General features: G+C 40.2%; 1 protein-coding gene across 3 annotated transcripts; it reads right to left on the bottom strand.

Annotated features, from left to right (window-relative positions):
- Window positions 1-9,748: 9,748 nt before the first annotated feature.
- Window positions 9,749-23,649, bottom strand: LOC106906211 (porphobilinogen deaminase). Of its 3 annotated transcripts, none has more exons than XM_014971377.2 (14): window positions 23,461-23,649; window positions 21,327-21,380; window positions 20,950-21,022; window positions 19,559-19,608; window positions 19,318-19,373; window positions 17,976-18,053; window positions 16,527-16,604; window positions 16,251-16,326; window positions 15,341-15,454; window positions 13,563-13,601; window positions 13,354-13,473; window positions 13,212-13,265; window positions 12,162-12,248; window positions 9,749-12,086 (listed from the first exon to the last, which is right to left on the bottom strand). In XM_014971377.2, the coding sequence occupies exons 1-14, from the start codon at window positions 23,482-23,484 to the stop codon at window positions 11,910-11,912; spliced, it is 1,080 nt and encodes a 359-aa protein (XP_014826863.1). In that variant the 5' UTR covers window positions 23,485-23,649; the 3' UTR covers window positions 9,749-11,909. The 3 variants fall into 3 exon arrangements, with proteins under 3 accessions (XP_014826863.1, XP_087867594.1, XP_087867592.1); XM_088011468.1 differs by lacking the exon at window positions 23,461-23,649 and adding an exon at window positions 21,472-21,617 and having other exon boundaries at window positions 9,749-12,083; XM_088011466.1 differs by lacking the exon at window positions 23,461-23,649 and adding an exon at window positions 21,472-21,615.
- Window positions 23,650-24,036: the final 387 nt, after the last annotated feature.

Raw genomic sequence — 24,036 nt, 5'->3', positions numbered from 1 at the left:
CACAGACTTGCTTCCTGATTTCAAAATAAGCGGTGTTTATAGCCATTAAACACATTTGTGGTTAATGTGACAAAATGTTAAAAAGCTCACGGAAAAATAACAATGCACTTTACTGAATGGTAGCTTTTATTTTTCCACATCAGATAGGCTACAGTTTCAAAGGTAAGTAGAAATCCAAGCCAATAAAATAAAATGCCTTCAACTGTCACTGAACTGATAACTGATGTTTTTATTTAAAATGAATGTGGACGGCAACAGACGGGAGGATTTCTGCAGGCTGAGAGGGAGGAGGTAGGTCCACACATCTGCAGGAAGAATTGTTTTAATTATTCAAAAGGTCAAATTAAATGTCTAGAGTTAGTTAAAAGAAGAAAAAGAATGTAATTGTAACAAGTAAACAAAACACAAAATAATTACAAAGATATTTTTAGTTATAGTTTTAAAAAATATAGCTACTTTGGTTAAAAAATAAATAACCACTAACAGATAGCTTTATTATAAATTATGTCAATGGAAAGTTAATTGAACAGATAAACTGAATTTCTCCACAGACAGTTTAACTATTAGGTAATATATGTTTAGGGAAATTATGGAAAGCTACACTACCTCTCAGCTGTTACTGTTATTATTCATGCCTTGCTAGGCTAACTATCTGCTGACATATGCTCTTAGAGTAACTGATGAAACTTTTAAGTGAAGCTTTGAGTAAGAAAATTTGAAACCAGAATATTTCTGTGTCACAGAAAAACAGACTTGTATGGAAGCTTTTAACTGCCAGAAATAGAAAATGAATACAGGAGCAGTAACTCTTTAAGACATGACAGTTTCTAATTATAACAATCCATCCATCCATCCATCCATCCATCCATCCATCCATCCATCCATCCATCCATCCATCCATCCATCCATCCATCCATCCATCCATCCATCCATCCATCCATCCATCCATCCATCCATCCATCCATCCATCCATCCTCTTCCGCTTCATCTGGGGTCGGGTGGAGGGGCCACAGCTTCAGAAGGGAGGCCCAGACTTCCCTCCCCAGCCACTTCTTCCAGCACAACATCCCATGAGGCGTTGCCAACATAAGTTTTATTTTTTTATTATGATACAAAATACTGCACCTATGCTTTTTCCAATCTCTGGCACTCATGTCTATGGAAAATAAACACCAAGGCACAGTTTAGCCTGAAAATATTGAAACTCCCAGCAGATTTAGTTTAGATGGATTAATAATAAGATTCTTCTAAAATCGTTTTCTTTCTGGAAGTGATATCAGTGATTGAAGTGGGCCAGCCAGAGTACAGACTTGAATATGAAAGAGCTCATGTGTCAAACTCAAGGCCAGGGGGCCTAATCTGGCCCACCATTAGTATTTAAGTGGCCCTCTAGAACTTCCAATATAAACGCTGTCTTAAATATTGTTTTATTTAAATCAAACCAGTTTTTATCTATATGCTGCTAAATTACATAAAGTATTTTATGTATTACATAAAGTAATTTAGCAGCATATAGCGATGTACTCATCAAAAGCAGAAAAAACTATTAAAGTGTCAGTATTATATAAAATCGACTTATTTGAGCTTTACATCCTGTTATGTTATCCCCTCATCCAAAACACACCTAGAGTGTTGCCTTGATTCTTTTACACATGTTTGAAAAATCCCTTAATCTCCCATGGCAACCATTCAGCTGTGCAAAACACCTGTGTGGACTGAACACCTCACATAGCAACCATCGCCTGCAACTCCCCCACTCAGCTCCTTTAGACTAGCCAGGAGCAATTAACAAACACCTGCTAATTGCTGCTGAGTTCACCATACGAGCTACTTCTCAGTGAAACGCTGGTAAAAACATTGTAAAAGGGTTAATAGAGGAACCTTTTATCTCTATTAAGTTGCAATGACTTTTTGCTGGTGGAGTTTCAGAAAGGGCAGGCGTTTTTAAAGAGACAGAAACCTAATTTCAAGGAATTAAAATACAAAATAAAAATTATTTTAAGTCATATTTGAATTATATTGTATTTTTATAACAACTGAAGGTAACAGTTATTTTATTGTGTTATAAAATCGCTATATGTGCCTACAAAATACATAATACTAACCTTTTAATATTTTAAGAGTTTATTAATGGGTAGTTTTACGTACATCCTGCCACAACCAACCATTAAGAATATTTGTGACCTTGATATGGCCCAGAATGAAAACAATTTTGAAACCTCATAGAGAATCTGTGGAGGGAGCCCAAGGGAAAAAAAATATTTTGTTGCTGTAATCCCAAGACAATTATTAGGAAGAATGGTCAACATATTGTAAATAGCATTGGCTTTTTTTCTAAATTGTTACTACTTTTACATTGTTACATATTTTTTCAGGTATCTGGCTTGCTGTCAACCGTAACTTTAATAGTACCATGCTGATGTGTTCAGAGGTTTCAGCAACATGAAAAAGTTTGAACTTTGCGAGACAGCTGAATATCGCGTCATGACGGACACTGCTGAAGTGGACCTGGAGTTCTGTAGATGGCCCACGGCTCCAGATGGCTACATCCCCAACTCCATTATCAGAAGCTGGAGGAAGAAACGAAAACGTGTCAGCGGGGAAGACTTCTGGGAGGAATTCTTTTTTGGCAATCTGTATGACATTGATAAAGGTGAACTGAGCGAGGAAGAGGAGATAACTGCTGACAAGGTCTTCTACTCTTATTTCAATATTGATGATATCACTATTCCTGCTGAGATGGAAAGGAAGAAGTCAGTAAGAGCCAGGAAGGCAAGCAGGCGGAAATCAAGCAGAATGGGAGGAAGAAAAGTCATTGGAAGAAAGGGTTCAGCTAAACCAAAAATAAGCCAGAAGAGAAAGGAGAGCGAGAATGAGCTAGGAAGTTTGGCTTTCCAGCAGTTGCCTGATACGCAGCCAAAGAGGAGTCTGACAACTTCTAGAAGAAGTCTGGTGTCTCAGAGGTCAGGTCGAAGAAGAAGTGACAGGTAAGCAGTCAAACACAAATATGACCACAAACATGCCCAAATGTTAACAATACAGTGTAAGTGTTTGTGTGTGACAGACGCTCCAAAGGAGGAATTGAAGAGGTTAGACCTCCTACGTCACAGGAAGATCTGCAGGACAGAACAAGGCTTAGTGAAGGTGTCCAGCTAGGGGTTGGTGAAGGTGTCCAGCTAAGGGTTGGTGAAGGTGTCCAGCTAAGGGTTGGTGAAGGTGTCCAGCTAAGGGTTGGTGAAGGTGTCCAGCTAAGGGTTGGTGAAGGTGTCCAGCTAAGGGTTGGTGAAGACGCCCAACATCCACTTCAATCTGACTCCATGTTCGATTCAGCAAGCCAACAATTCGACACAGTACCTGAAGGTGCAAGGAATTAATGCTCATATGTATGAACATGTATGATTCCATACAATTCAAACATTTACACTTTTCTTTGTATTTTTGCAGAGGGCCAGCAGTCTTCAGTTGACTATGCGGATGCTGACATCTCACAGCAAGGTGACATACGAGAGCCCTTCATAGCATAAAGTTGACATCAAAAGCACAGCGTTCAAAACAACAGCTGACTAACTTACTATGAGCTGCATAATGTTCCCTTCTGATGACATATTAGGAAGTAAGGAATACTGAAAATGCAATGCCCTGTCATTCAAATTCAAAAATACTTTATTAATCCCAAAGGCAAATTAAATGTTGTTGTAACTCAGTAATTTAGATTCTTCAAAGATCCACTGAAGATGATGATGGCTGCTGACAAGAAATATTTCCTGAAGTGGTCTGTACTGCACTGAATCTGAAGAAACCTCTGACTGAAGATGCTCTGCCTTCCCAAGACAAATATCTTAGGAAGGCAGATAAGTCTTTCCCAAGATACCTGGGAAGGACTGTCTCATGACTGTCCATGAGACAGTCATGAGACAGTATCCCTGGTTCTGATACTGCTGCCCCAACAGATGACGGCAGAAGAGATGATGCTCTCAGCAACAGATTTATAGAAGATCTGCAGCAATTTGCTGCAAACCTTGAGGGACCTTAGCTTCCTCAAGAAGTACAGTCTGCTCTGTCCCTTCTTATAGACACTTCACTGTTGCGTCTCCAGTCCCATCTGTTGTCAATGCGAACATTGAAGTGTTTATATTCCTCAATCACCTCCACTTCTTCTCCCATGATGGAAATAGGGTTTGATTTAATCCTGTTCCTCCTGAAATCAACAATCATCTCCTTTGTTCTGTTCACATGTAAAATGAGGTTATTGTTCCCACACCATGACACAAAGCATGTCATGGTGTGTCAACATGCTGCCAATTAACACCAGACACCGATACATTTATACCTGAAGCTAATTACCAATGCCTGGTGGCTTCTCCAAAACATCAACTATTTCCCCTAAATAACTTTGTAACAAGTTAGGCAGTATGTTAATGGTTATTGTTCATTTGGAAGGCCCATATGTGCCTAAGCTTTAAATTCCTGTCTTTAGATGTTGATTCAATATTTCCACATCATTTTATTATAATGTCATCTATTTTAGGAAACGTTCCATACACAGGAGCTCCTCCATTCAGGCACTGGTGCACAGCTCTTCCATAACTCACAGTTGGAATGGTCTTCTCAGGCACTGCAGTTTCCTCACTTTTTCTTCAAATGTAACTTTGACCATAGCAATAAAGACTTGAGCTTCAGTTTCATCAAATCACAGGACATGTCTTCAAAAGCTATAGTGTCTCTTCCTGAGTGCATTTGCAAACTGTGATTTGTTTGAAATTTGTGAATTTATTTTGCAGGGACATTTAATTTCAATTTATATTTCTGCAAATGTGTGCTATTTATGAGCCCTGTACAGTATGAAGTAACAATCCATCTCCTTTGTTTTTCATGTAGCTTTAGATGATCAAACACAGATCACCACCACCGAAACTCCTTTACCAGAGGTTTCTCCTCCAACTCCAGAGGATAACAAATTCAAACGGAAGGTTACCTTCCAATTGCCTCAAGATCAAGATCTTCTGCTGTCCACTGATAATTATGAGGAGTACCAATCCAAGATGGCTCTTAGTAGAGAGGTTATGTCACTCTTTAAAAAGCAAAAAGAAACATTCTCTCCTCAAATGAAAAGAGCTAAGTTAAGTTCTGGAAGAAGAAGCTTAAGTTCTGGAAGAAGAAGCTTAAGTTCTGGAAGGAGAAAATTTAGTTCTGGAAGGGGAAGCCTTGTTAGAGGAAGAAGGACTAGTTTTAAAAAGAGAAAGCCTAGCACTGGAAAGGGACAGATAAGTCTTATAAAGGCAATGCATTTGCCACTTGCTCATTTGTCTGCAGGATTAAATAGACGGACTAGGAATATCAGAGGCAAACCTCGAGTTTCATTGTCCACCACTTCCAGAAAGCAGCTGAAAGTCCAACCTGAAAGTCCTTCAGGCAGTGCTGATAACAGGCTTCCTCCTTCTCTATCCCTCAGCCCTATCAGCGACAATAGGCCCATTCCTGAGTGGAGGAAGAACCTCTACAAACTGATTGCTCGCAAGGGTTTCCGTTCTTCACGGGCACAAAGGCGGTTTTCTGTAGAGTATCCAGAGGAACCCTCCGCTGCATCTATACTCTCAGCAAAACTCCCCATGCTTCAACAAGGACAAGCTGAAGAATCCCAACAGGAGAAGCAGGAGATTGAACTGAAAAAGAGCACAGAGCCAACTCGCCAACAACCCACCGAAGGGCAGTTTGCAACAGAACGTCCACAGGAGTCTGCTGGTGCATCTCAGCCTTCAGTAACAACCCCTGAGCTCCAACAGGGTCAAGCTGAAGAATCCCAACAGGAAAAGCAGGAGAATGAATTGAAAAAGAGCACAGAGCCAACTCGCCAACAACCCACTGAAGGGCAGTTTGCAGCAGAGCATCAACAGGAGTCTGCTGGTGCATCTCAGCCTTCAGTAACCACCCCTGAGCTCCAACAGGGTAAAGCTGAAGAATCCCAAAAGGCAAAACAGAAGATACAATTGAAAAAGAGCACAGAGCTAACCCACCGACAACCTACCAAAGAGCAGTTTGCTGCAGAGCATCCACAGCAATCTGCCCGTGCGTCCCGACCCCCTGTAACCACTCCCATGGACCGAAAGCAGAAACTGGAGATCCAATTGAAAAAGAGCACAGAGCCAACCTACCAACAACCTACTGAAGGGCAGTTTGCTGCAGATCATCCAGGGGAACCTCCCAATCCATTAGAATCTTTAACAGTCAAACCCATTAACCCAAAGCCTCGACCATGTTCGACACAGGAGTTCAAATTGATGAAGAGAACAGAGCCAACCCAACAACAACTTACCACAGAGCAGTTTGCTGCAGAGCATCCACAGGCTTTTACCCATGCATCCCAACCTTCCACCCCCATGCCCCAAAAGGGTCAATCTGAAGCATTCTTAAGGGTGGGGCAGGAGATCGAATTGAAAAAGAGCACAGAGCCAACCCACCAAAGGTCAAGTTTATATGGAGAATCCACAGGAGCCTCCCCATATGCAGAAGTCACCTCATACGCAGGAGCCTCCCCATATGCAGAAGTCACCTCATACGCAGGAGCCTCCCCATATGCAGGAGTTTCCCCATATACAGGAGACTCCCCATCCACAGATGATTCCTCACAGACAGGAGCTCCCCCTTACACAGGAGCCCCCCCATACACAGGGTCACTTCCTTATACAGGAGCTCCACCATATACAGGAGCTGCCCCACATCCAGGAACTGCCCCATACACAGGACGCCCCCCATACACAGGAGCTACACAATACACAGGAGCCCCCCCATATGCAGGTGCTCCCCCATATACAGGAGCTCCTCCTTACACAGGAGCCCCCCCATACACAGGGTCACTCCCTTATACAGGAGCTCCACCATATACAGGAGCTGCCCCACATCCAGGAACTACCCCATACACAGGACCCCCCCCATACCCAGGAACTGCCCCATATACAAGAGCTACACCATATACAGGAGACCCCACATATCCAGGAGCCCCCACATATCCAGGAGCTGCTCCATATCCAGGACCCCCTCCATATCCAGGAGCCCCCACATATCCAGGAGCTGCCCCATATCCAGGAGCCCCCCCATATACAGAATATCCCCCATATCCAGGAGCCCCCCCATATACAGGAGTCCCAGGAGCCCCCCCATACACAGGAGTCCCAGGAGCCCCCCCATACACAGGAGTCCCAGGAGCCCCCCCATATACTGGAGTTCCCAAAGCTACAGGAGTCTCTTTGTTACAATTCACCGAAGAGCAATATGCTGCAAAGTATCCACAGAAGCCTCCCTGTGCATCCCGACCTACAATAACCATGTCCATGCTCCAATGGGGCCCAGCTTACACCACCCTTAGGGAGCTAAGAGTGGTTAAGGATCTGAGGGTGGCACAGAAGAGTCAATTGAAAGACAGCAAAGAACCAATCCACCCAAAGTCAATTTTCTGGACAGCATACAGAGGAGCCTCCCCATTCAAACTTCCCAAAGTGCAGTATGCTGCAGAGCATCCACAGCAGCCTCCCCATGTCAATTTACAAAAGGATGGTTTGCTGCAGAGTATCCCCAGGAGTCTCCCCGTGCCAACCCATCGAAAGGCTGTTTGTGGCACTGAAACAGGAACTTTTCCGTGCCAACCCACAGAAGTGCAGTTTGCTAAGGAGCAACCACAGGAACCTACTCGTGCATCCCAACATTCAAAAACAATGCTGCGACAGGGTCGAGCTGAACCATCCCTAAGGGTAGTGCAGGAGGTCCAATTGAAAAACAGCGCAGAGCCAGCCCAGTGTTCCTTCAGCCAAGTGGTCTCTTTGGCTTCTCAACAAAACTTCATCACCTCACGTAAATGCGGGAAGACGCAGTATGGAAAACTGCAGTTTGACTGGATGAGGGGATCTGTGAAATCTCGGCATTCATTAAAGTGAAAACTGATTTGTTTCAAGAAAACAAAGTATCCTTCCTCCATGTAAGAATGATTTTTTTTTTGTACAACTTCAATCAGCTTAACTACTTGTTTTACTCCACATGGAATTATTTCTAGAAAATGCTTTCATTCACATGGAAGTGCAGAGAGCACCATAAAATGCTATTTTCCCTCTGGATCTATGGGTGGCGCCAAACATGAAGTATGGAACATATGTATGGTGAGTTTGGAGTTGTAGGTCAGATTAGAGGTTAGGCTAACACATTAACATTTTCAAAAAATAGATTTTTTTTACTGTCCAAGTAAAGGTGAAACTTTAATTCTCAAACACATTTAAAAAGACACAAAAAAAAACAGTTGAGGGCACCCTAAAATATATTTTTCGTGTGAATGTGAGGCAGACATGGTTAAAACATTCCTGCTTTAAAAAAAAAAGGTTCCCGTGAGGACGGGCCCTTATGGACTTGACATACAGGAGGCATGTCACTCCCTATTCATTAATTTATGGAACTTGTTTGATGTGGCAACAATTGCTTGCCCTCCAGTGAAGTGACGGACGAAATTTGTGCATGTGAAATTTTAAGCTGGACATGCAAGCTAGTGGCGATATACAAGAAAGTTAAAAAAATGTTAAACTTTTGTCGATGCTGCTTTTACTGTCATGTTCCGTGTGTTGGGTTCAGAAAACGCTCTTTTCGCTGTTGTTCTTCGGTCCCTGTGTTGACCCCACTACTCTTCACGAGCTTGCAGATCAATAATGACGTTTTTCCATGAGTGTCATAATCTGTTCTGTCCCAGTCTGACCCGGCCACATTCATTTCCCATTAGCAGATGTGGCATCGCTCTGTTCTCAGATTTTCCTACTTCAGAGGTAGTGCTATCACACCGAGCCGAAGCGATTTGATTGAGAGCTGACCATATTCGTTGATTGGCTCGTGATTACTTAACAGCAAAGGCCAAAACCTCATTATAGAGTAGCTGTGGACCACAGACATGCTATCCATCAGAGAACTGTTTGGTCTGGAGGAGCGTAATAATCAGTTAAATCACGTTTTGGAGGGGAACTACCTTAACTGAGCAGAGCAGCTTCTCGCTCTGAAGATCAGGCAACAATAAAGAAGAGAGTAACGACGAAGTGGTCAGAGTGTCGGGCTTCTGACCAATTCTCTGTAAAACAGTTCATGTAATCATGTCAGTGTTGTAACTTTCAACAATAAAAAACAAAACAGAATTGTAAAGTAAATAAATAAATGAGGTCTTGTGTGGAGTTCTTCTTTTTGTGTCGTTTTCCAACTTTTGTCACTCAAGCCTGACAAATAAAAGTCCCCATGGACAAACACGGGTTTCCAACACATTGTGTGTATTTATAATTTTTCATTGATATAAAAGAATGGAAGCTGGCAGCAGGGCACAAAAAATTAAGACTTTCTGAAGTGTAGGCTTTCTGGAAAATCCCGTTCTAATGTAAAGTATGACAGATTACTGGATAAAATAAATTTCTAGTTGATAGTCTGATTTGGCTCAATCAGACTATCACACATAACAGAGAATTTGAAAACATTTACTCTTTATTTGCCAAAGTTATGAGGGGGGGAACCAAATATTTCAGCTCCCTGAAATAATCTGACCCCCCCACCCCCATAACATGGGAGCTAATTATTTTTTCATAAGGAAATAAGATGCAAATGCAAAGTAAGTGATAACATCCCAGCATATAATCTTACAATTGCAAGACGACTGTATCCACTGATCCACAGTCACCCCAGGGTTTCCACCAGTGAATTATAAGCCTTGCCATGCTTTACTGTTTAACATAATGAATGATGTTAAACACACTTTCTTTATTAACAAATGTTTCAAATCACAAGAAAAACATGTTTTTTGCACGTTGAGCTGTTATTGCTAGAAAAGTTTGTTGATTAAAATAGAAATTAAAGCTGAAAAAAACATTTATAACCAGCATCACCTTTTTTTTTCAAAAACAACACTTAAACTAGAAAAATTATAAGAGAAACATAGCATCAAACTAACTGTACTGATAAAAACATTAAGCCTGACTGAGAAGTATCAAAGAAACAGAACATAAGAGTACGTTTTAGGAGGCAGATATCCAGTCGACTTCAGCATAAATCCTATAGCTTACACGAATGGCACCTGGATCAAAGAGAAGCAATTACATTCTGAGCAATGGCTTAGAAATATGAAGTGTAGCATAAAGGAAGACATCACTACAGCAGAGTTTACAGAATCCAGAAGGCTTAGCTATTATATGATGCCGTTTCCATTACTATCTGACATAGTTTAACTTAGTGTCACCATCTTCCATATTGAATATTATCTGTTCTCAGAATTTGCTATGCTTTCAAACCATGGCACCCGAGAACTACCACACACAGCCGTTTCTGGTACAGACTCACATTGATGGATAAATGCGATAAACAGTAGCCCTGTTCTCTCACTGATCTACAAATGTCTGCACGTATTTTTAGATTATTTATGGTTGATAAAGTGAATATCATATATTTATATTAGAATAGAAAATACATTTCAGATTATGTTAGTTTTTAATTTTAGATCAATTAGATAGTACATATCATTTTATGTGACTTTATTTGGCCTGGGGCCAGCTCCTTACATCAAGGTACAACAAGGTTCCATTAGGATGCATCGCCGTCCTTAACTCACCTGCTGCTGCTCACTGCCAGTCAGCCGACAGAAAAAACAAAAAAAGTCTCACTTATGAGACAATTTCTGCTGTTTGGGAATATTTTGTGATGTTAAAAAGTACAGGAAGTCATAATCTAAAAACTAGCAGAGCACTAGTCCTGTTGCCTAGCGACAACTACAGGCCAGGTACAGGAACAGATAGGTAGACGGTGTTACTCTGTAGAGCAAAAAAATATATATTCTTCCCTCAAATATTTCTTCAGAATTTAGCAAGTGTTTTTCATTTTCTATGTATGAAAATATACAAATAAATACATGTTATATCATTAATTTAAAGGTTATAGGGTAGTTTTCAGCAACCATTTTTGCTTTATTTATGTTTTTGTAAAAAGCAGTCAGATAAGGAAATAATTCTAGTCTCAAATTTATATGAAAAGACCATCGCTATGATCCCGCCAGACCCTCAGAGCAGCCTGAGCCTCACGTATCAGAGGAACCTCAGTGAGGCTGAAATAGCCACGTAATTTCAGACACACATATTCAAATGTTTGTGCGAACGCAGTTCTAATCACCTGCTCTTGCCAGACATTTTCTATCCATGCAAACATTTTTCACATTGTAAGTAAAACTTAAAACATCTCTGTTTGTAAAGAACAGAAAACTGAACTGCAGGAACAGTTTTGAAGCCACAGCATCAAGCGTTAAAATGTCTGGTTCAGTGCAGAGTTGTGCAGATCCCAGCCTTAGTCTCTAGTTCTGGTACAGGCAGCATTGGACTCCACATTTCCTTCCAGCTTACTGTGATGAATACATTTAATCTCTTAAAGAGGTAGGATGCATGTTGTGAAAATCATGCACATTCAGAACATGCATTATGAAAGCTTTAAAAAGGGAATGCGTTTTTGTTTTTAATAACAGTGCAGATAAGCTCTTCCTTCCTGTGTCACTTGGATGATGGTGACACGTCCTGGACTCGTTTCAGTTGGTGATGCAGGTGCTGAAGGCCGTTTGTGTTCCTCCCAGATCATCCCAGTGGGCTGATGTGTGTGTGGTTAAGGAGATGGTTCACTGAGGTAAGTACAGGCTAACACCCAAACCAAGACCCACAAACAGAAGGGACTCCTGACAAACTGATGTTCTGAGTGCAACTTTGGTTCAAGTAGTGTCTGCACAACACTGTTTCTTAATCGACTGGGCTTTAAATTAGCACCACATAAGATGGAGGTTGTGGTTTTACTTGAAACAAAGTTGCGCTAGACTGAACAGACAGTCCCTTCCATTGGAGGCATGGGGGAGGGGGGTTTAGGGGATGGGATTATCTGGCGTCATTGAGCTGCCGGGCCACAGTCAGGATCTCCTTGGCTCCTTTGCTTAGCAGTAAATCAGCCAGTTTGATGCCCAGCCGCTCAGCCGCATCCTGGGCTTCAGCTGGGACTTTCATGGCTGTGACTCCCACTCTCTGGACCTGCTCGTCCACCCTCTCCAGGCTCTGCTGAGAGTGGACATCAGTAGAAAGATTAAACCTGAGAATTGACAGTTGGAAGAAGAGCAACACTTTCACACTCACTTCGTCACCGGGAGCGATGCTGGTCTGCATGGTTTCTTTGATGCTCTGTGATCCATCTAGACTGTACACGGCGCCGGTCATGTAGAGCTGAAAAAGGATGGGCAGGTTTACAGTTTGAGTGAAAATTTCCTTCTGCCTTCAAGAATATTTTTGAAGAAGTTTGTCAAACTGATGCACAAATATGTGTCAAACAGCATAAAGTAGGGTTGACTGGAAAATCGAAATTGTGTCTCATTTTAGATCAATACAGTAGAGTTTGACCTGTTGGTTTGGACAATCAGTATGTAAATGCGTTTGTTGAAATCAAGTCTGCAAGTGACTGGTTTGAGTTAATCAGAGGGAAGCAGGTCTGTGTTTGTTAAATCAGTGAATGAGTAAGAATTCACAAAATCCTTAATTTTTACATTTTTTAATTATTATTGAAATAAGATTTCATGTTCATCCATCCATCATCTTATCTGAGCTCAGGTCACGGGGGCAGCAGTCAGTTAAACAAGAGAACCCAGACTCCCCTTGGTTATATTAGCTAACTGTTTAAAGTTAGCTAATACTCTCTAACTTTATACAATTAGCTGACAGTAGCATTAGCTCCTCAGTTAGCTAATGCTAACTAACTTTATGCAGTTAGTTAACATTAGCTACTTATCGCTAATATTAGCTAATACAACCTGACTTTATACAGTTATTAACAACAGTTAGGTAATATCTGACTGTAGCTAATAATAGCTAACTATGAAGTTAGCTTATGGTAACTAACTTTATACATTTAGCTACAGCTAAAGCAATGACTATCTTAATACTACTTCTACTTTCTAACCATGCATTTTTAATTTCCGGTGCCGACCCAGTTGGAATAAATGGTTTACTTTCCTTAAAGTGTTTACAAGTTGCTGTACAATATCGTAACTTGAACTGGGAGGGACTGATACCAGAGGAATGAGTGGTTTGGGAGAAATGAGGGGCCCATATGCACTGTAGCCGTACTTTATACAGTCAAAGCAGCAGGCAGTAACCAACAGGGCAGAGTCCTCCTCTTTCCAGCATTCTTACCTGGGACTCCTTCACCTTGGTGTGCACAGCCACAGGAACACTACAGCCGCCCTCCTATTAGTAAAAGTTATTCTGAATAAAAATCAACTCCTTAATTTAAACGCTAACAAATTTGTTAAAATAACACAGGTTTTTGTTGTACCAGTTGTTTGAGGAAAGCTCTCTCAGCGATGCAGCGCAGCACAGTGTCAGGGTCATGGAGGACAGACACCATCTCCAGGATGTCTGCATCTCTGGCCCGGACCTCCACTGCCAAAGCCCCCTGAACACAAACACACAGGGGTTCACTACAACACGATTGTGCACAGTTACCTTTCCATTACACAAACTGAACAAAATGTATTCCTCTACCTGTCCAACAGCATACATACAGTCTTCAGGCTCCAGGATCTAGAAGTAGGATCAGAGAGTTTGTTAGATGTGAACCAATCAGAAACATCCTTGGACCTCAGTGCAGCTTTCAACACTGTTGACCATGACATTTTACTGAATCAACTGGAGACTTGGGTCGGACTCTCCGGTCCAGTGCTCAGTTGGTTTGAATCTTACATAAAGAACAGGGATTTCTTTGTGTCAATCGGAAACTTCTCATCAGAGAGGTCAAAGGTCACATGTGGGGTACCCCAAGGTTCAATCCTAGGACCCCTTCTTTTCAATATTTATATGCTCCCACTGGCTCAGGTTATAACAGGAAATAAGATGAGCTACCATAACTACGATGATGATACACAGCTCTACATCACGATGTCACCAGGTCACTCTGAACCCATCCAATCACTGAGTAGATGCTTAGAACAGATAAATGAGTGGATGTGCCAAAACTTTCTTCAGCTGAACAGAAATAAAACTGAAGTTATTAGCGATCAGCCCGAAACCTGGGAGTAGTGATGGACTCTGACCTGAACCTTCAGAGCCACATTAAGACAGTCATAAAGTCGGCCTTCTATCACCTGAAGAACATCTCCAGGATTAGAGGACTGATGTCTCAGTGAGATCTAGAGAAACTCATCCATGCATTTATCTTTAGTCGCATTGATTATTGCAACAGCGTCTTCACAGGTCTGACTAATAAATCAATCAAACAGCTGCAGCTGATCCAGATGCTGCTGCTCGTGTTCTCACTAGAACCAGGAAGATAGAGCACATAACACCAGTTTTAAAGTCCCTACACTGGCTCCCTGTAGCTCAGAGGATAGACTTTAAAATACTGTTGTTAGTTTATAAATCACTGAACGGTTTAGCACCACAATACATTAAAGATCTGTTACTACTGTACCAACCATAGGGGTGTCAAACTCCAGTCCTCGAGGGCCGCTGTCCTGCAGTTTTTAGATGTGGCACAGGTACAAAACACTGGAAGGAAATGGCTTAATTACCTCCTCCTTGTGTAGATCAGTTCTCCAGAGCCTTGCTAATGACCTAATTATTCTATTGGCACATCAGAGGTACATCTAAAAGTTGCAGGACAGTGGCCCTCGAGGACTGGAGTTTGAGACCCCTGATCTAGACCCTTCAGATCTTCTGGTTCTGGTCTGGTCTGCATCCCCAGAACCAGAACCAAACGAGGAGAAGCAGCATTCAGTTTCTATGCACCTCAGATTTGGAACAAACTTCCAGAAAACTGTAAAACAGCTGAAACACTGAGTGCCTTTAAATCTCAACTTAAAACCCACCTGTTTAGAGTTGCTTATGGCTAAATTAGGGTTAGAGAGATGTTTTTGATGTTTTTATCTTTAGTTTTTATGTCTTCAATGTTTCTAATGTTTTTTATTAATTTCTTTTTATTTCTCTTTCTCACTGTTTTGGTGATTTTAATGTTTTTATCTTTAAAAAAAAAAAAGTCCGACAGGTTAGAGTCCTTGTCAAACGGCGTTTTGACTAAAGTACAAAGGGTTGGAGTCCCAGTTGACGGCGTCTCAACTAAAGTTCTACAGCTTTTTATTTCTCTCTCACCGTTAACGTTTTAATTATGTTTTTTAAATCTCTTTCTCACATGCTGTTTTTATTTTAATTATGTAAAGCACTTTGAAATGCCTTGTTGCTGAAATGTGCTATACAAATAAAATTTGATTGATTGATTGATCCACGAGAGGATCTGACATCATCGTCATCATCATCAGAAGGGGTACCATGCTGATTCGGTTCTCCCAGCCCATCCTCTTCAGGCCGGCAGCAGCCAGGATGATGGCAGCAAAGTCGTCCTTCTCATCCAGCTTCTTCAGACGCGTGTTCAGGTTCCCACGCTGAGAGCGGCCGTTAAAGAAACACAAGACCTTAGAGGAAACTAGAAAACATTTTGTTTTCTACACTCCCTGGAAATATTATTGATATTCCTTTAACTTTTTCACTTTTAAAGCCAAAGACTTCAAAGTATTTTAAAAGGTATTTGAGGTAACAGACAAAAACAAAGTAGGGCATAATTATGAAGTCATTTTGAATTGAACTGTTTTGCATATAAATGCCTGCAATACTTTTCAACTTTATTTTTGTAGCCTGTAGCTGCGTTTCCATTACAAATGTTCACAAAACTTGTCAATATTCCATGAATAAGTCTGTTCATGCAATGACACCTTAAAAATATGAGACGCCGACATCCTCCAACCACTTCCTGTCGTCTTCTTCGTGGTTTGGGTAAGTGGCAACATCTGGTTGTTGATCATGTGACTTGTGTTATCCTAAAAGTGCAGTTTTATGTTGCAGTTTTGCAACATAAACCAATTTCAATATGATGTGAAGCCCACCTCATCACAGCGGCAAAACTTTTAATGGAATAACAAGTTTTTTTTTTTTTTTGTCAAAATTGTTGTGTTTCCATTAAGCAAATTTAATTTTGAAATCTCAAATTGAGCAATTATAAGGTCAACGGAATCACAGTTTGTCTTTTTTTCATGCACTTCACAGATATCCATCACTTGTATGGAAAAAGCACACAGAATGAGACAAAGTTCAACTCAGATCAATACTCTGGTCATCTCCAGGTCACGGTGATGAGGCCTAACAAGTTCAGAGTGAAAAGAGGAAAACTGTCAGAAAGGATACGATGTCCTTGAACTCCAGATGGGGAAACCTTTTCTTCAGCTGGGCAGCGCGGCGTAATGAACTCGTGCCAATTACACTGCGCGCACACACACACACACACACACACACACACACACACACACACACACACACACACACACACACACACACACACACACACACACACACACACACACACACACACACACACACACACACACACAGATCCATAGTATGAAACATCATCTGTTCATTTAGCCATAACCTACAACACCAAGTTTCCTAAATGAGCCCCACCTTTTCTCTGGAAGAGTGTCCAGAGTTTTTCCTGTCTTGCTTGGATGGAGCACCACTGCATCATGGGGGTTTTCCCTCCTGAAACAAAGGACACAAGTGGTACATGCTGCTTGACCCTCTGTCCCCTCCATCTGCCCACTGACATGAAGGCACTGACTAATAATAGACTTATTGTGAACACAGAGCCACTTTCCAACTCTGCTGCTGGGAAGAAATACTAAAGTTTGTGGTAGAAACTGGAATTATCTAAAATTTGTAAACGTGGCATTTTGGTTCTTAATAAAAATTATATTTTAATGTTTACCAGGTTTTTGAAAAATTTAAAAATCATTACAATCAATCATAACATGTTTAAATAAAATGTGTGACAGATTCTAATGGATACAGGTTAAATAATACAAAAGTAACAAATCTGCTTCAGTGAAAGGTGAACGTCTCTGTCCCCCCCATGTTGGTGCTCAATAATCTGAATAACAGAGTTACTGTTCGAGTGAAGCCCCCCCTCCCCCCCATCATCATGCTATTTATTCTGTGCCTCTCTGGCTGTGTTTATGTCTTCTCAGACAAGTGATGAAAGTATTTTTTTTACTTTAGACTGTAAAGCAATTACTCAACTTCATGTGAAAACGTTCTGTAGGATTTTCTGCTCCTAATTAATAATCTTCCTCAAGAGAACAAAACCTGTCATGACTGTATCAGTCACTCCAGGAAGGTGCAACTATTAATGCAAATTCATTCAGTCACAAATCCTGCACGGCCCTGACATTTTCATTAGTCATCACGCCTTAATGTATTATTACCTTTTATCAATTGCTGCAACTTGGCTGGATTTTGACCAATCCTCCCTGCCCCCTTCCAATCTAACTTCCTGTTTCATGACATTTTTTGAAAGGATGAGTTCTGTATTACCCGCCCCCATTGCTAGAGTTATTTGTTTCCTTGCTTCAATGGCTGCATTTACATTAATCATAAAATTGCACATTTTATTTAATAAAAACATAGCAATTATAAAATTTAGATTTTTTTTTAACATGAGCAGAATATCAACAAGGATTTGCACATATTTGTAATGGAAATCCAGCTATTATTGCTCATAATGTGTCGACAACATGAGCCTTTATTTTCCTCTTCCATATTGAGTGATACACAGAAAAGCACAGAATTGTTGCTCATTTCCTCTCTGCGGGGTTGTGTGTGTTGGGGGGGGAGGGGGGGCATCACTAAGCATTTGTGCTTCAGTCATCAAAATGGCCAGCAACAGCCCTGCTTGTGGGCAAACTTCCTTTAACTATGCTTGTCAGCAGCAACTCCCCACCATAGCAACGTTCTTCTAGAGCTGATGACTTCCAGTTTGCTCAGTAACAGGAGCAGTACTTCCTTGGTGTCTGAGCTGCAAACAGAACAAGATGTGACCTGAAACGCTCCAGAGACTGCAGACTGTGGACCTACTTCAGCACAGCTCCGATGGTGAACCCTGCAGGCAGGCTGGTGGGAAGATCCTTCAGCGAGTGAACGACCAGGTCGACCCTGCAGGTCACACAGGAAGGACATCACTTACACCAGCGGCGGCCATGTTGCACTGGAATAATGCATTCATTCAGCTGCAGCCTGGAAGCAGATGCTACATCTGAGGCTGACTCCAGGTTACACTGGAGGGGTTTCCCTCTGGAGGACTTCCTTTAAAGCATGCTCTGCAAAAGTATTCATACCCACTCACATTTTGTCTCAATATATTTCACTGGATTTTGATGTGATAGACACAGTGAGGACAGAATTGCGGGGGAGTAAAATTGAACCTGTTTTTTTATTTTTACAATTTAAAACTCTGAAATTAATCTGTATTAAGCATTCCTCAATCAATATTCTGTAGAAGCAGCAGCTTTCAGATTTTCATTGTGAAAAAAACCAGGTATCATTTCCCCTCCACTCCACAACTTCATGCTACTTTGTGTTGGCCTGTCAAAGATCATTGCGATTAATCACAATGATCAATTATTGAAATAATCGTCAATGAATTTAGTAATCAAGTCATCATTTACTAGAGCATACAGACTTCAGAACAAGCCATATGCTGAAAGAACACAGTAGGAGATTTAATTAAGTCAAAACTGGACTATATATATATATATATATATATATAGGGAAGGGAATTTTTTTATATATATATTGCATGCAAGATAAAAAAAAAAAACGTTCTTCATCTATAAATCTGCTCCACCCAGAACTCCTCAGGTGGCAACTTTAGTTTCAACTGGTTCAAATTCTGTAATAAAAGTTCCTAAGTGCCTTTGCTACACATGATCAAGTAATGCTGCTATTGCATTTTAGGTAATAAAATATTTCTTACTTTAAAAAAATTATTTGCATTTTTAAGTGTTTTCAAATATTGTAGAACATAAGTAAAAAGTGGTTAAATAAAAAAATCTGCAGAGACTGCCAATTTTTTAAAATCTCATTAATCAATTAACTGTGAGAACAATTTATTATCAAAGTAATCATTAGCTGCTGCCCTGTTCTGTCACAATAACTCCCTAAGAAGCAGATGAAGGTTGTGGTTGTAAAATGAAAAAGGCGAAAAAGATCAAAGGGTGTGAATACTTTTGCACATCAAATGTGCAGACAGGTCCAACAGCAACATGTATTTTCTGTTATGAAATGAATGGATTTATTTGCATTTTTATTTATTTGCATCAACTTGGTTGCTATTCTTCCTTTATTCCAACAAAGAGCCTTAAGTGTCAGCTGGACCTTTACACAGTACATAGGAGTCTGCAGTCAGTGTCACACTTACTCATTCCTCTCCAGGGCGTTCTCCAACTCTTTGGTGAATAAACTCTTCTCACCAATCTGAAGGAAAGATTTTTAAAATAAAAACAATATTTATTATCCAGACCTGCAGGTTCCTTACTTTTCTAGACTGCACATATAACAACAAAGTAAAATCTGCTGGATGTAGACTCCAGGTTAGACTTAAACTGTTTGAAACTTTGAGCAACACAGAGTACATACGACACCATAAACAATGATCTTACCTTTGATAAAGCTCTGTCGAGGATCATATCTCCTGTTGTTGACATGGCAACTAGAAGACATAAGATATTTATTTATGATAGTTGGGATCGATACAGGTCTAAACAGTGAGAGCTCCACATCTGCAGCCATCACACAGGGCTCTCTGCTCCAGGGAGCAGGGCAGTGAAGATAAGATCACTTTGCTCCCTGTAAATCACCTTATTTCTATCAAATTATGATCTGTGGCTGTTTCTAAATGTACTACAGAATGTAGAAAGAAAATATGTTATAGTTTGTGTAGTAGTAGCAGTAGGATAGTGATTCTTCATGACAGATAAAGCACATATTATGAGCAAATGGCCAGGAAGTCTAGTTCCTAAAGAGGAAATTCTGAAGGAATGATTATTTGACAGTTCTGTATGCGACTCATTTTCCAAACAAATTGGGCAATCATCACATTTTATAGCCTCAGTGTAGTCATGGGAATTGAAAATTATTTAGCTTTTGGTTATTTCTGGTATATTATTAACATATATATAGCTATATTAATTTTGATTAGCTACTTACACTGATTTTAAAAAGCAATAAATATTCTGTAACACTTTATTTGATTGAATGTGCACAAGACTGTCATGACACAAACATGACATAACACCTGTCATGAACATCAATGAGTCTTCATGAATGTTTATGACAGTTGTCATGAAGTGTCATTCGGTAAATAATGATACTTTTAATGCAATTTTACATTAAAAGCATCATTATTTATCAAATGACACTTCATGACAACAGTCAAACATTCATGAAGAAGATTTATCTTTATGGCAGGTGTTGTCACATTTATGACAGTGTCATGTCAGTGTTATGCACACCCGTCAAATAAAGTGTTAACAAAAATAATTGTTAATGGGCTCATGTGTCAATTTCTTCATTAATTTTGTTGCCAAAAAGCGGCATTTCAACAAACGCTCCTTTTTCTCCAGACACCATTTTTGCTACGTTTTCGCCATCAACACAAAGGAGACAGATACCTTTGTTTCTATTCAAATAATAGAAATCACTAATCAATAAAAAAAAAACTTATAAGACAAAATAAGAAAGACTTAAGTTTGACATCATTTACGTGACAATGCAAGTATAAATGAAGTCATATATTAAAAAATATAAGCTGGTTCTTTTTCATTTTCAGTCAAAGTCATTTCCACTCCTTGCAACTAATTAACTAATTACTAGTGTGGATGTAGGCATATAATTTACAGATTAGATTAAAACAGTCACAATAAATGAAACTTGTGCATCCATTCATGCCAACGATGACTGGAGGTAAACCACAGACTTTATTCAGACCTGGTCTGACTTCACTATCTACTTTTATCTCCTGGCAGAAGAATCCACAGCTCCAGCTGCTCACCTATTTCCAGGTGGAAATCCGGGTAGAGCTCCTTCAGCTTGTCAGCCACACTGTCAGTCTGGATGCGCGCCAGCTACAACAGAAGAAGATAGAAGGAATTAGTTTTTATTTTATTTTTCATTAGTTCGACCATATCTAGACAGCAACAAATCCTGAAATTGATACGGAGGGCAGGATGAGGAGTTCTTGTCAAGACAAAGCCACTGTGTTATCTCTGCAGACATCCTGCTCAGTTGCCTCCGCAGCCGCATAACCACATCAGATAATACATACTCAACTGACATTGTGGATCTCTGAAGCATCTCGACCCATGTTCAGAACGAGAGGCAAAGAGAGAGGAGAAAATGTAATGGAGGAGTAGGAAAAACTGAGGGTACCTGGCTTTTGCGAGTTCCGATCCTGATGACCCGGCTGACTTTGCCGTTCCCGTCCTGACAGAGTGAAAAAAGACAATTCAAACAATCTCAGTCAAAGAATCTTTGACCGCTCCGAGCACAGCACCTTCCCTCTGCTGTCCCTCACCCTGATGTACTTATAGGGTCCTTCCTCCATCACTCTGGTTCTTCGCTCTGCGCTGCTGAACTGTAGAGCTTATTGTGTCTGGGCCTGCCTGCTGTGTCTTGGTAAAAGGCTCTGTGCTGACTGAGGTCATATAGTCTCAAGAAACAGTGGTGTGACTCACTGATCCTCCCCTCCTCCCACCCTCCCCCTTCTGGACACCCACACCTACAGACCTCTGCTTCTGACAGATAAGTGTGCCGTTAGAAAAGGAAGGGATGGGCATCTGAGATGGAGGGCCTGCTGCCTGCAGGGTGTGGTCAAAGTGAGGCTACATGTGGAAGTCCTGGGTCACCGTTTTTATGAATGGGAGTTCCATTCATAAAAACTGAGAGTCAATATAAAGAGACGACATTCTTACTACTCAAGAGTGGAGACATACGCAAGCCAACATAAATTCTTAGCAGCACCAAAATAACCAAATCCTGAAAACTTTGTGACTCTCAGGACTTTGTGTGAGGTTTGAACTGGGGAGTCAATTGGTTGAAAAAGAAGAAATTATCTAACGTTGGTCACCAAAAACTAGGAAACAGCTGAAAGAGACACAAATACTAAAAACGTTTGAGTAAATTCAAATTCAAAAATACTTTCTTGATGCCAAAGGTAAATTAAATGTTGTTGTGGCCCATATTACTTCAAATTCTTTGAAGTCTTTGTACAGTAACACAAATACAGTTTTATCAAATAAATATACATAATAGCAATTAGTCATTCAAAGTATTATTAGATTAATTCTCTGTAGGCACATTTATTTGTCTAGGAGGTTCAAGAGAAGGCAAAAGCCACAACTGCCATTTTAGCACACCTTCCACTTTAGAGTAATGTCTGATTTAGCAGAGCTTCAGCCCCAGAATAACTTCAGCTTTAGCGTAACCTTATTTCTAGCATAACTTCCATATTAACATGACTTCAGTTTAAGCAAAACATGTTTTAGCATGACTCCCATTTAGCGTCACTCAGTTGTAGCTTAACTGTAGTTTTAGCAAAACTTTAGTCTGAGCTTAACTTCCACTTTAGCATAGCTTTCATTTTGGCTTTTGTTGCTGCATTGTGGATTTTGTTTTTTATCAACCCTTCTGGTTCTATGTATTTTATTCGACCCTGAAACCAAATCCGTTGATATTCTGGTGTGCCACCTCCTCACCAAGTTCTGGAAGACCCAACCTGAACTCTCAGGTAAAATAAAATTTTAAACTATAGAGCACCAGTGTTCTTGGACACAGTGAAGCTGGTACAAAATATTCATGGAGTAAGAAGGTGTCAACCAAGAAAGACTGTTCCAAAATTGTCACATTTGAGCTTAACTGTTTTTATTTATTTATTTTATTGTGACTACATCTGATTGGGTCCACCTTATGAGGCAAAAGACTAAAATTTGTTCTACATAACCATATATGATTTATTCTGTTTGTGAAATTGTAACACATTTATTGAAAATCCTCTCTAAAATTACAACAGATTGATTCATCAAGGACTGTAATAATTTATAGTGAATTAACGTTCTTCAAACAGGATCTCCTTATTGTAGTAGAGGAAGCTACGAATGAATGAATGAATGAATGAAAGTTTATTTTTATTTCTAACAAAAAGGAGAAAATAACTAAAAACAATTTAAAGAAAAGGTTTTTAAAAATCACAAGTCAGCTCGAAAAGGAGCAGGAAGAAGTATGAATTTACTAAATCCCTCTCCGTTATTACGCTATAATTCATTATAATTCATATGCATGCTTCTGTTCAACGTTATGTTTTGTGAAAATCAGAAGTGACAGTCTCTGGCTAAACTTCGACTCGCCTTTCTCCTTCGCTTTTCTGTCCAATCCAAACTTCTCTTGACTAGCAAACACGAACAAGAGCCAATCAGCGCGCCATAGCTAAGTGACGTAGGCGGAAGTTAACCTAAGCGCCATGAACGTACAGAGAGCAGAAATGAGGGTGATCAGATTAAAAACGTACCTGTGAGCTCGTCTCTTCTGACATGTCGGCTATCTGTTGAACTCAGGTTGTTTTGTGGGACTCAACAGGTTACTTTGTTCGACACTCTGCAAGTAAAAAGAAAATCCTTGCGAATTCTCAGAGCTCTACTCATTCTGCTCCTCATGAGAATGAGTGTGGATCTTTGTGACGTCATCACACAAAGTAGAGGTCATTTCCTCTGTCTGACTAGCGCCCTCTAGGACAGAGGTATCCTAACTTTTTGCACCGCGGGTAAAACTCATCAAGTCAAAAGCACTTTAAAAAAAAAAACGCAAAATAATTTTTTGTGAATTATTTTTCTTTTCATCTTTTCAGCAAATATTTTCTTGAAGCAAAGCAGAAAATAAATTATTGTTGGATAAAACGGGTCTCTGAAGTTAGAGCTTCCTAACATTTTGGGTCGAATGTTTTCTATTTAGTTGGTCTAAAAATTGATTTCAGTCCATTCTCATCAACAAACACAAGAACCTCTTCAGAAGATTATTGCTTCTATTTGTCTAAGTTTAATGAATTGATCTATTGTTGAGTAAATAATTGCTAGATGTGTGTGGCCCC

Source organism: Poecilia mexicana, unplaced genomic scaffold, assembly GCF_051168715.1.
Source record: "Poecilia mexicana isolate PSO_F unplaced genomic scaffold, ASM5116871v1 scaffold_13, whole genome shotgun sequence".
Lineage (NCBI taxonomy): Eukaryota > Metazoa > Chordata > Actinopteri > Cyprinodontiformes > Poeciliidae > Poecilia > Poecilia mexicana.
This window is presented reverse-complemented; position numbering and strand designations above follow the sequence as displayed.

Excerpts from the sequence above, each read along its gene's own strand:
- LOC106906211 (XM_088011466.1), bottom strand. The coding sequence starts at position 21,501 with ATGGAGGAAGGACCCTATAAGTACATCAGG. Across the intron at positions 13,474-13,562 it reads GTATGTATGCTGTTGGACAG|GGGGCTTTGGCAGTGGAGGT; the intron begins GTAGAGGAATAC and ends GTTTGTGTTCAG. Across the intron at positions 13,266-13,353 it reads GAGCTTTCCTCAAACAACTG|GAGGGCGGCTGTAGTGTTCC; the intron begins GTACAACAAAAA and ends TTTTACTAATAG.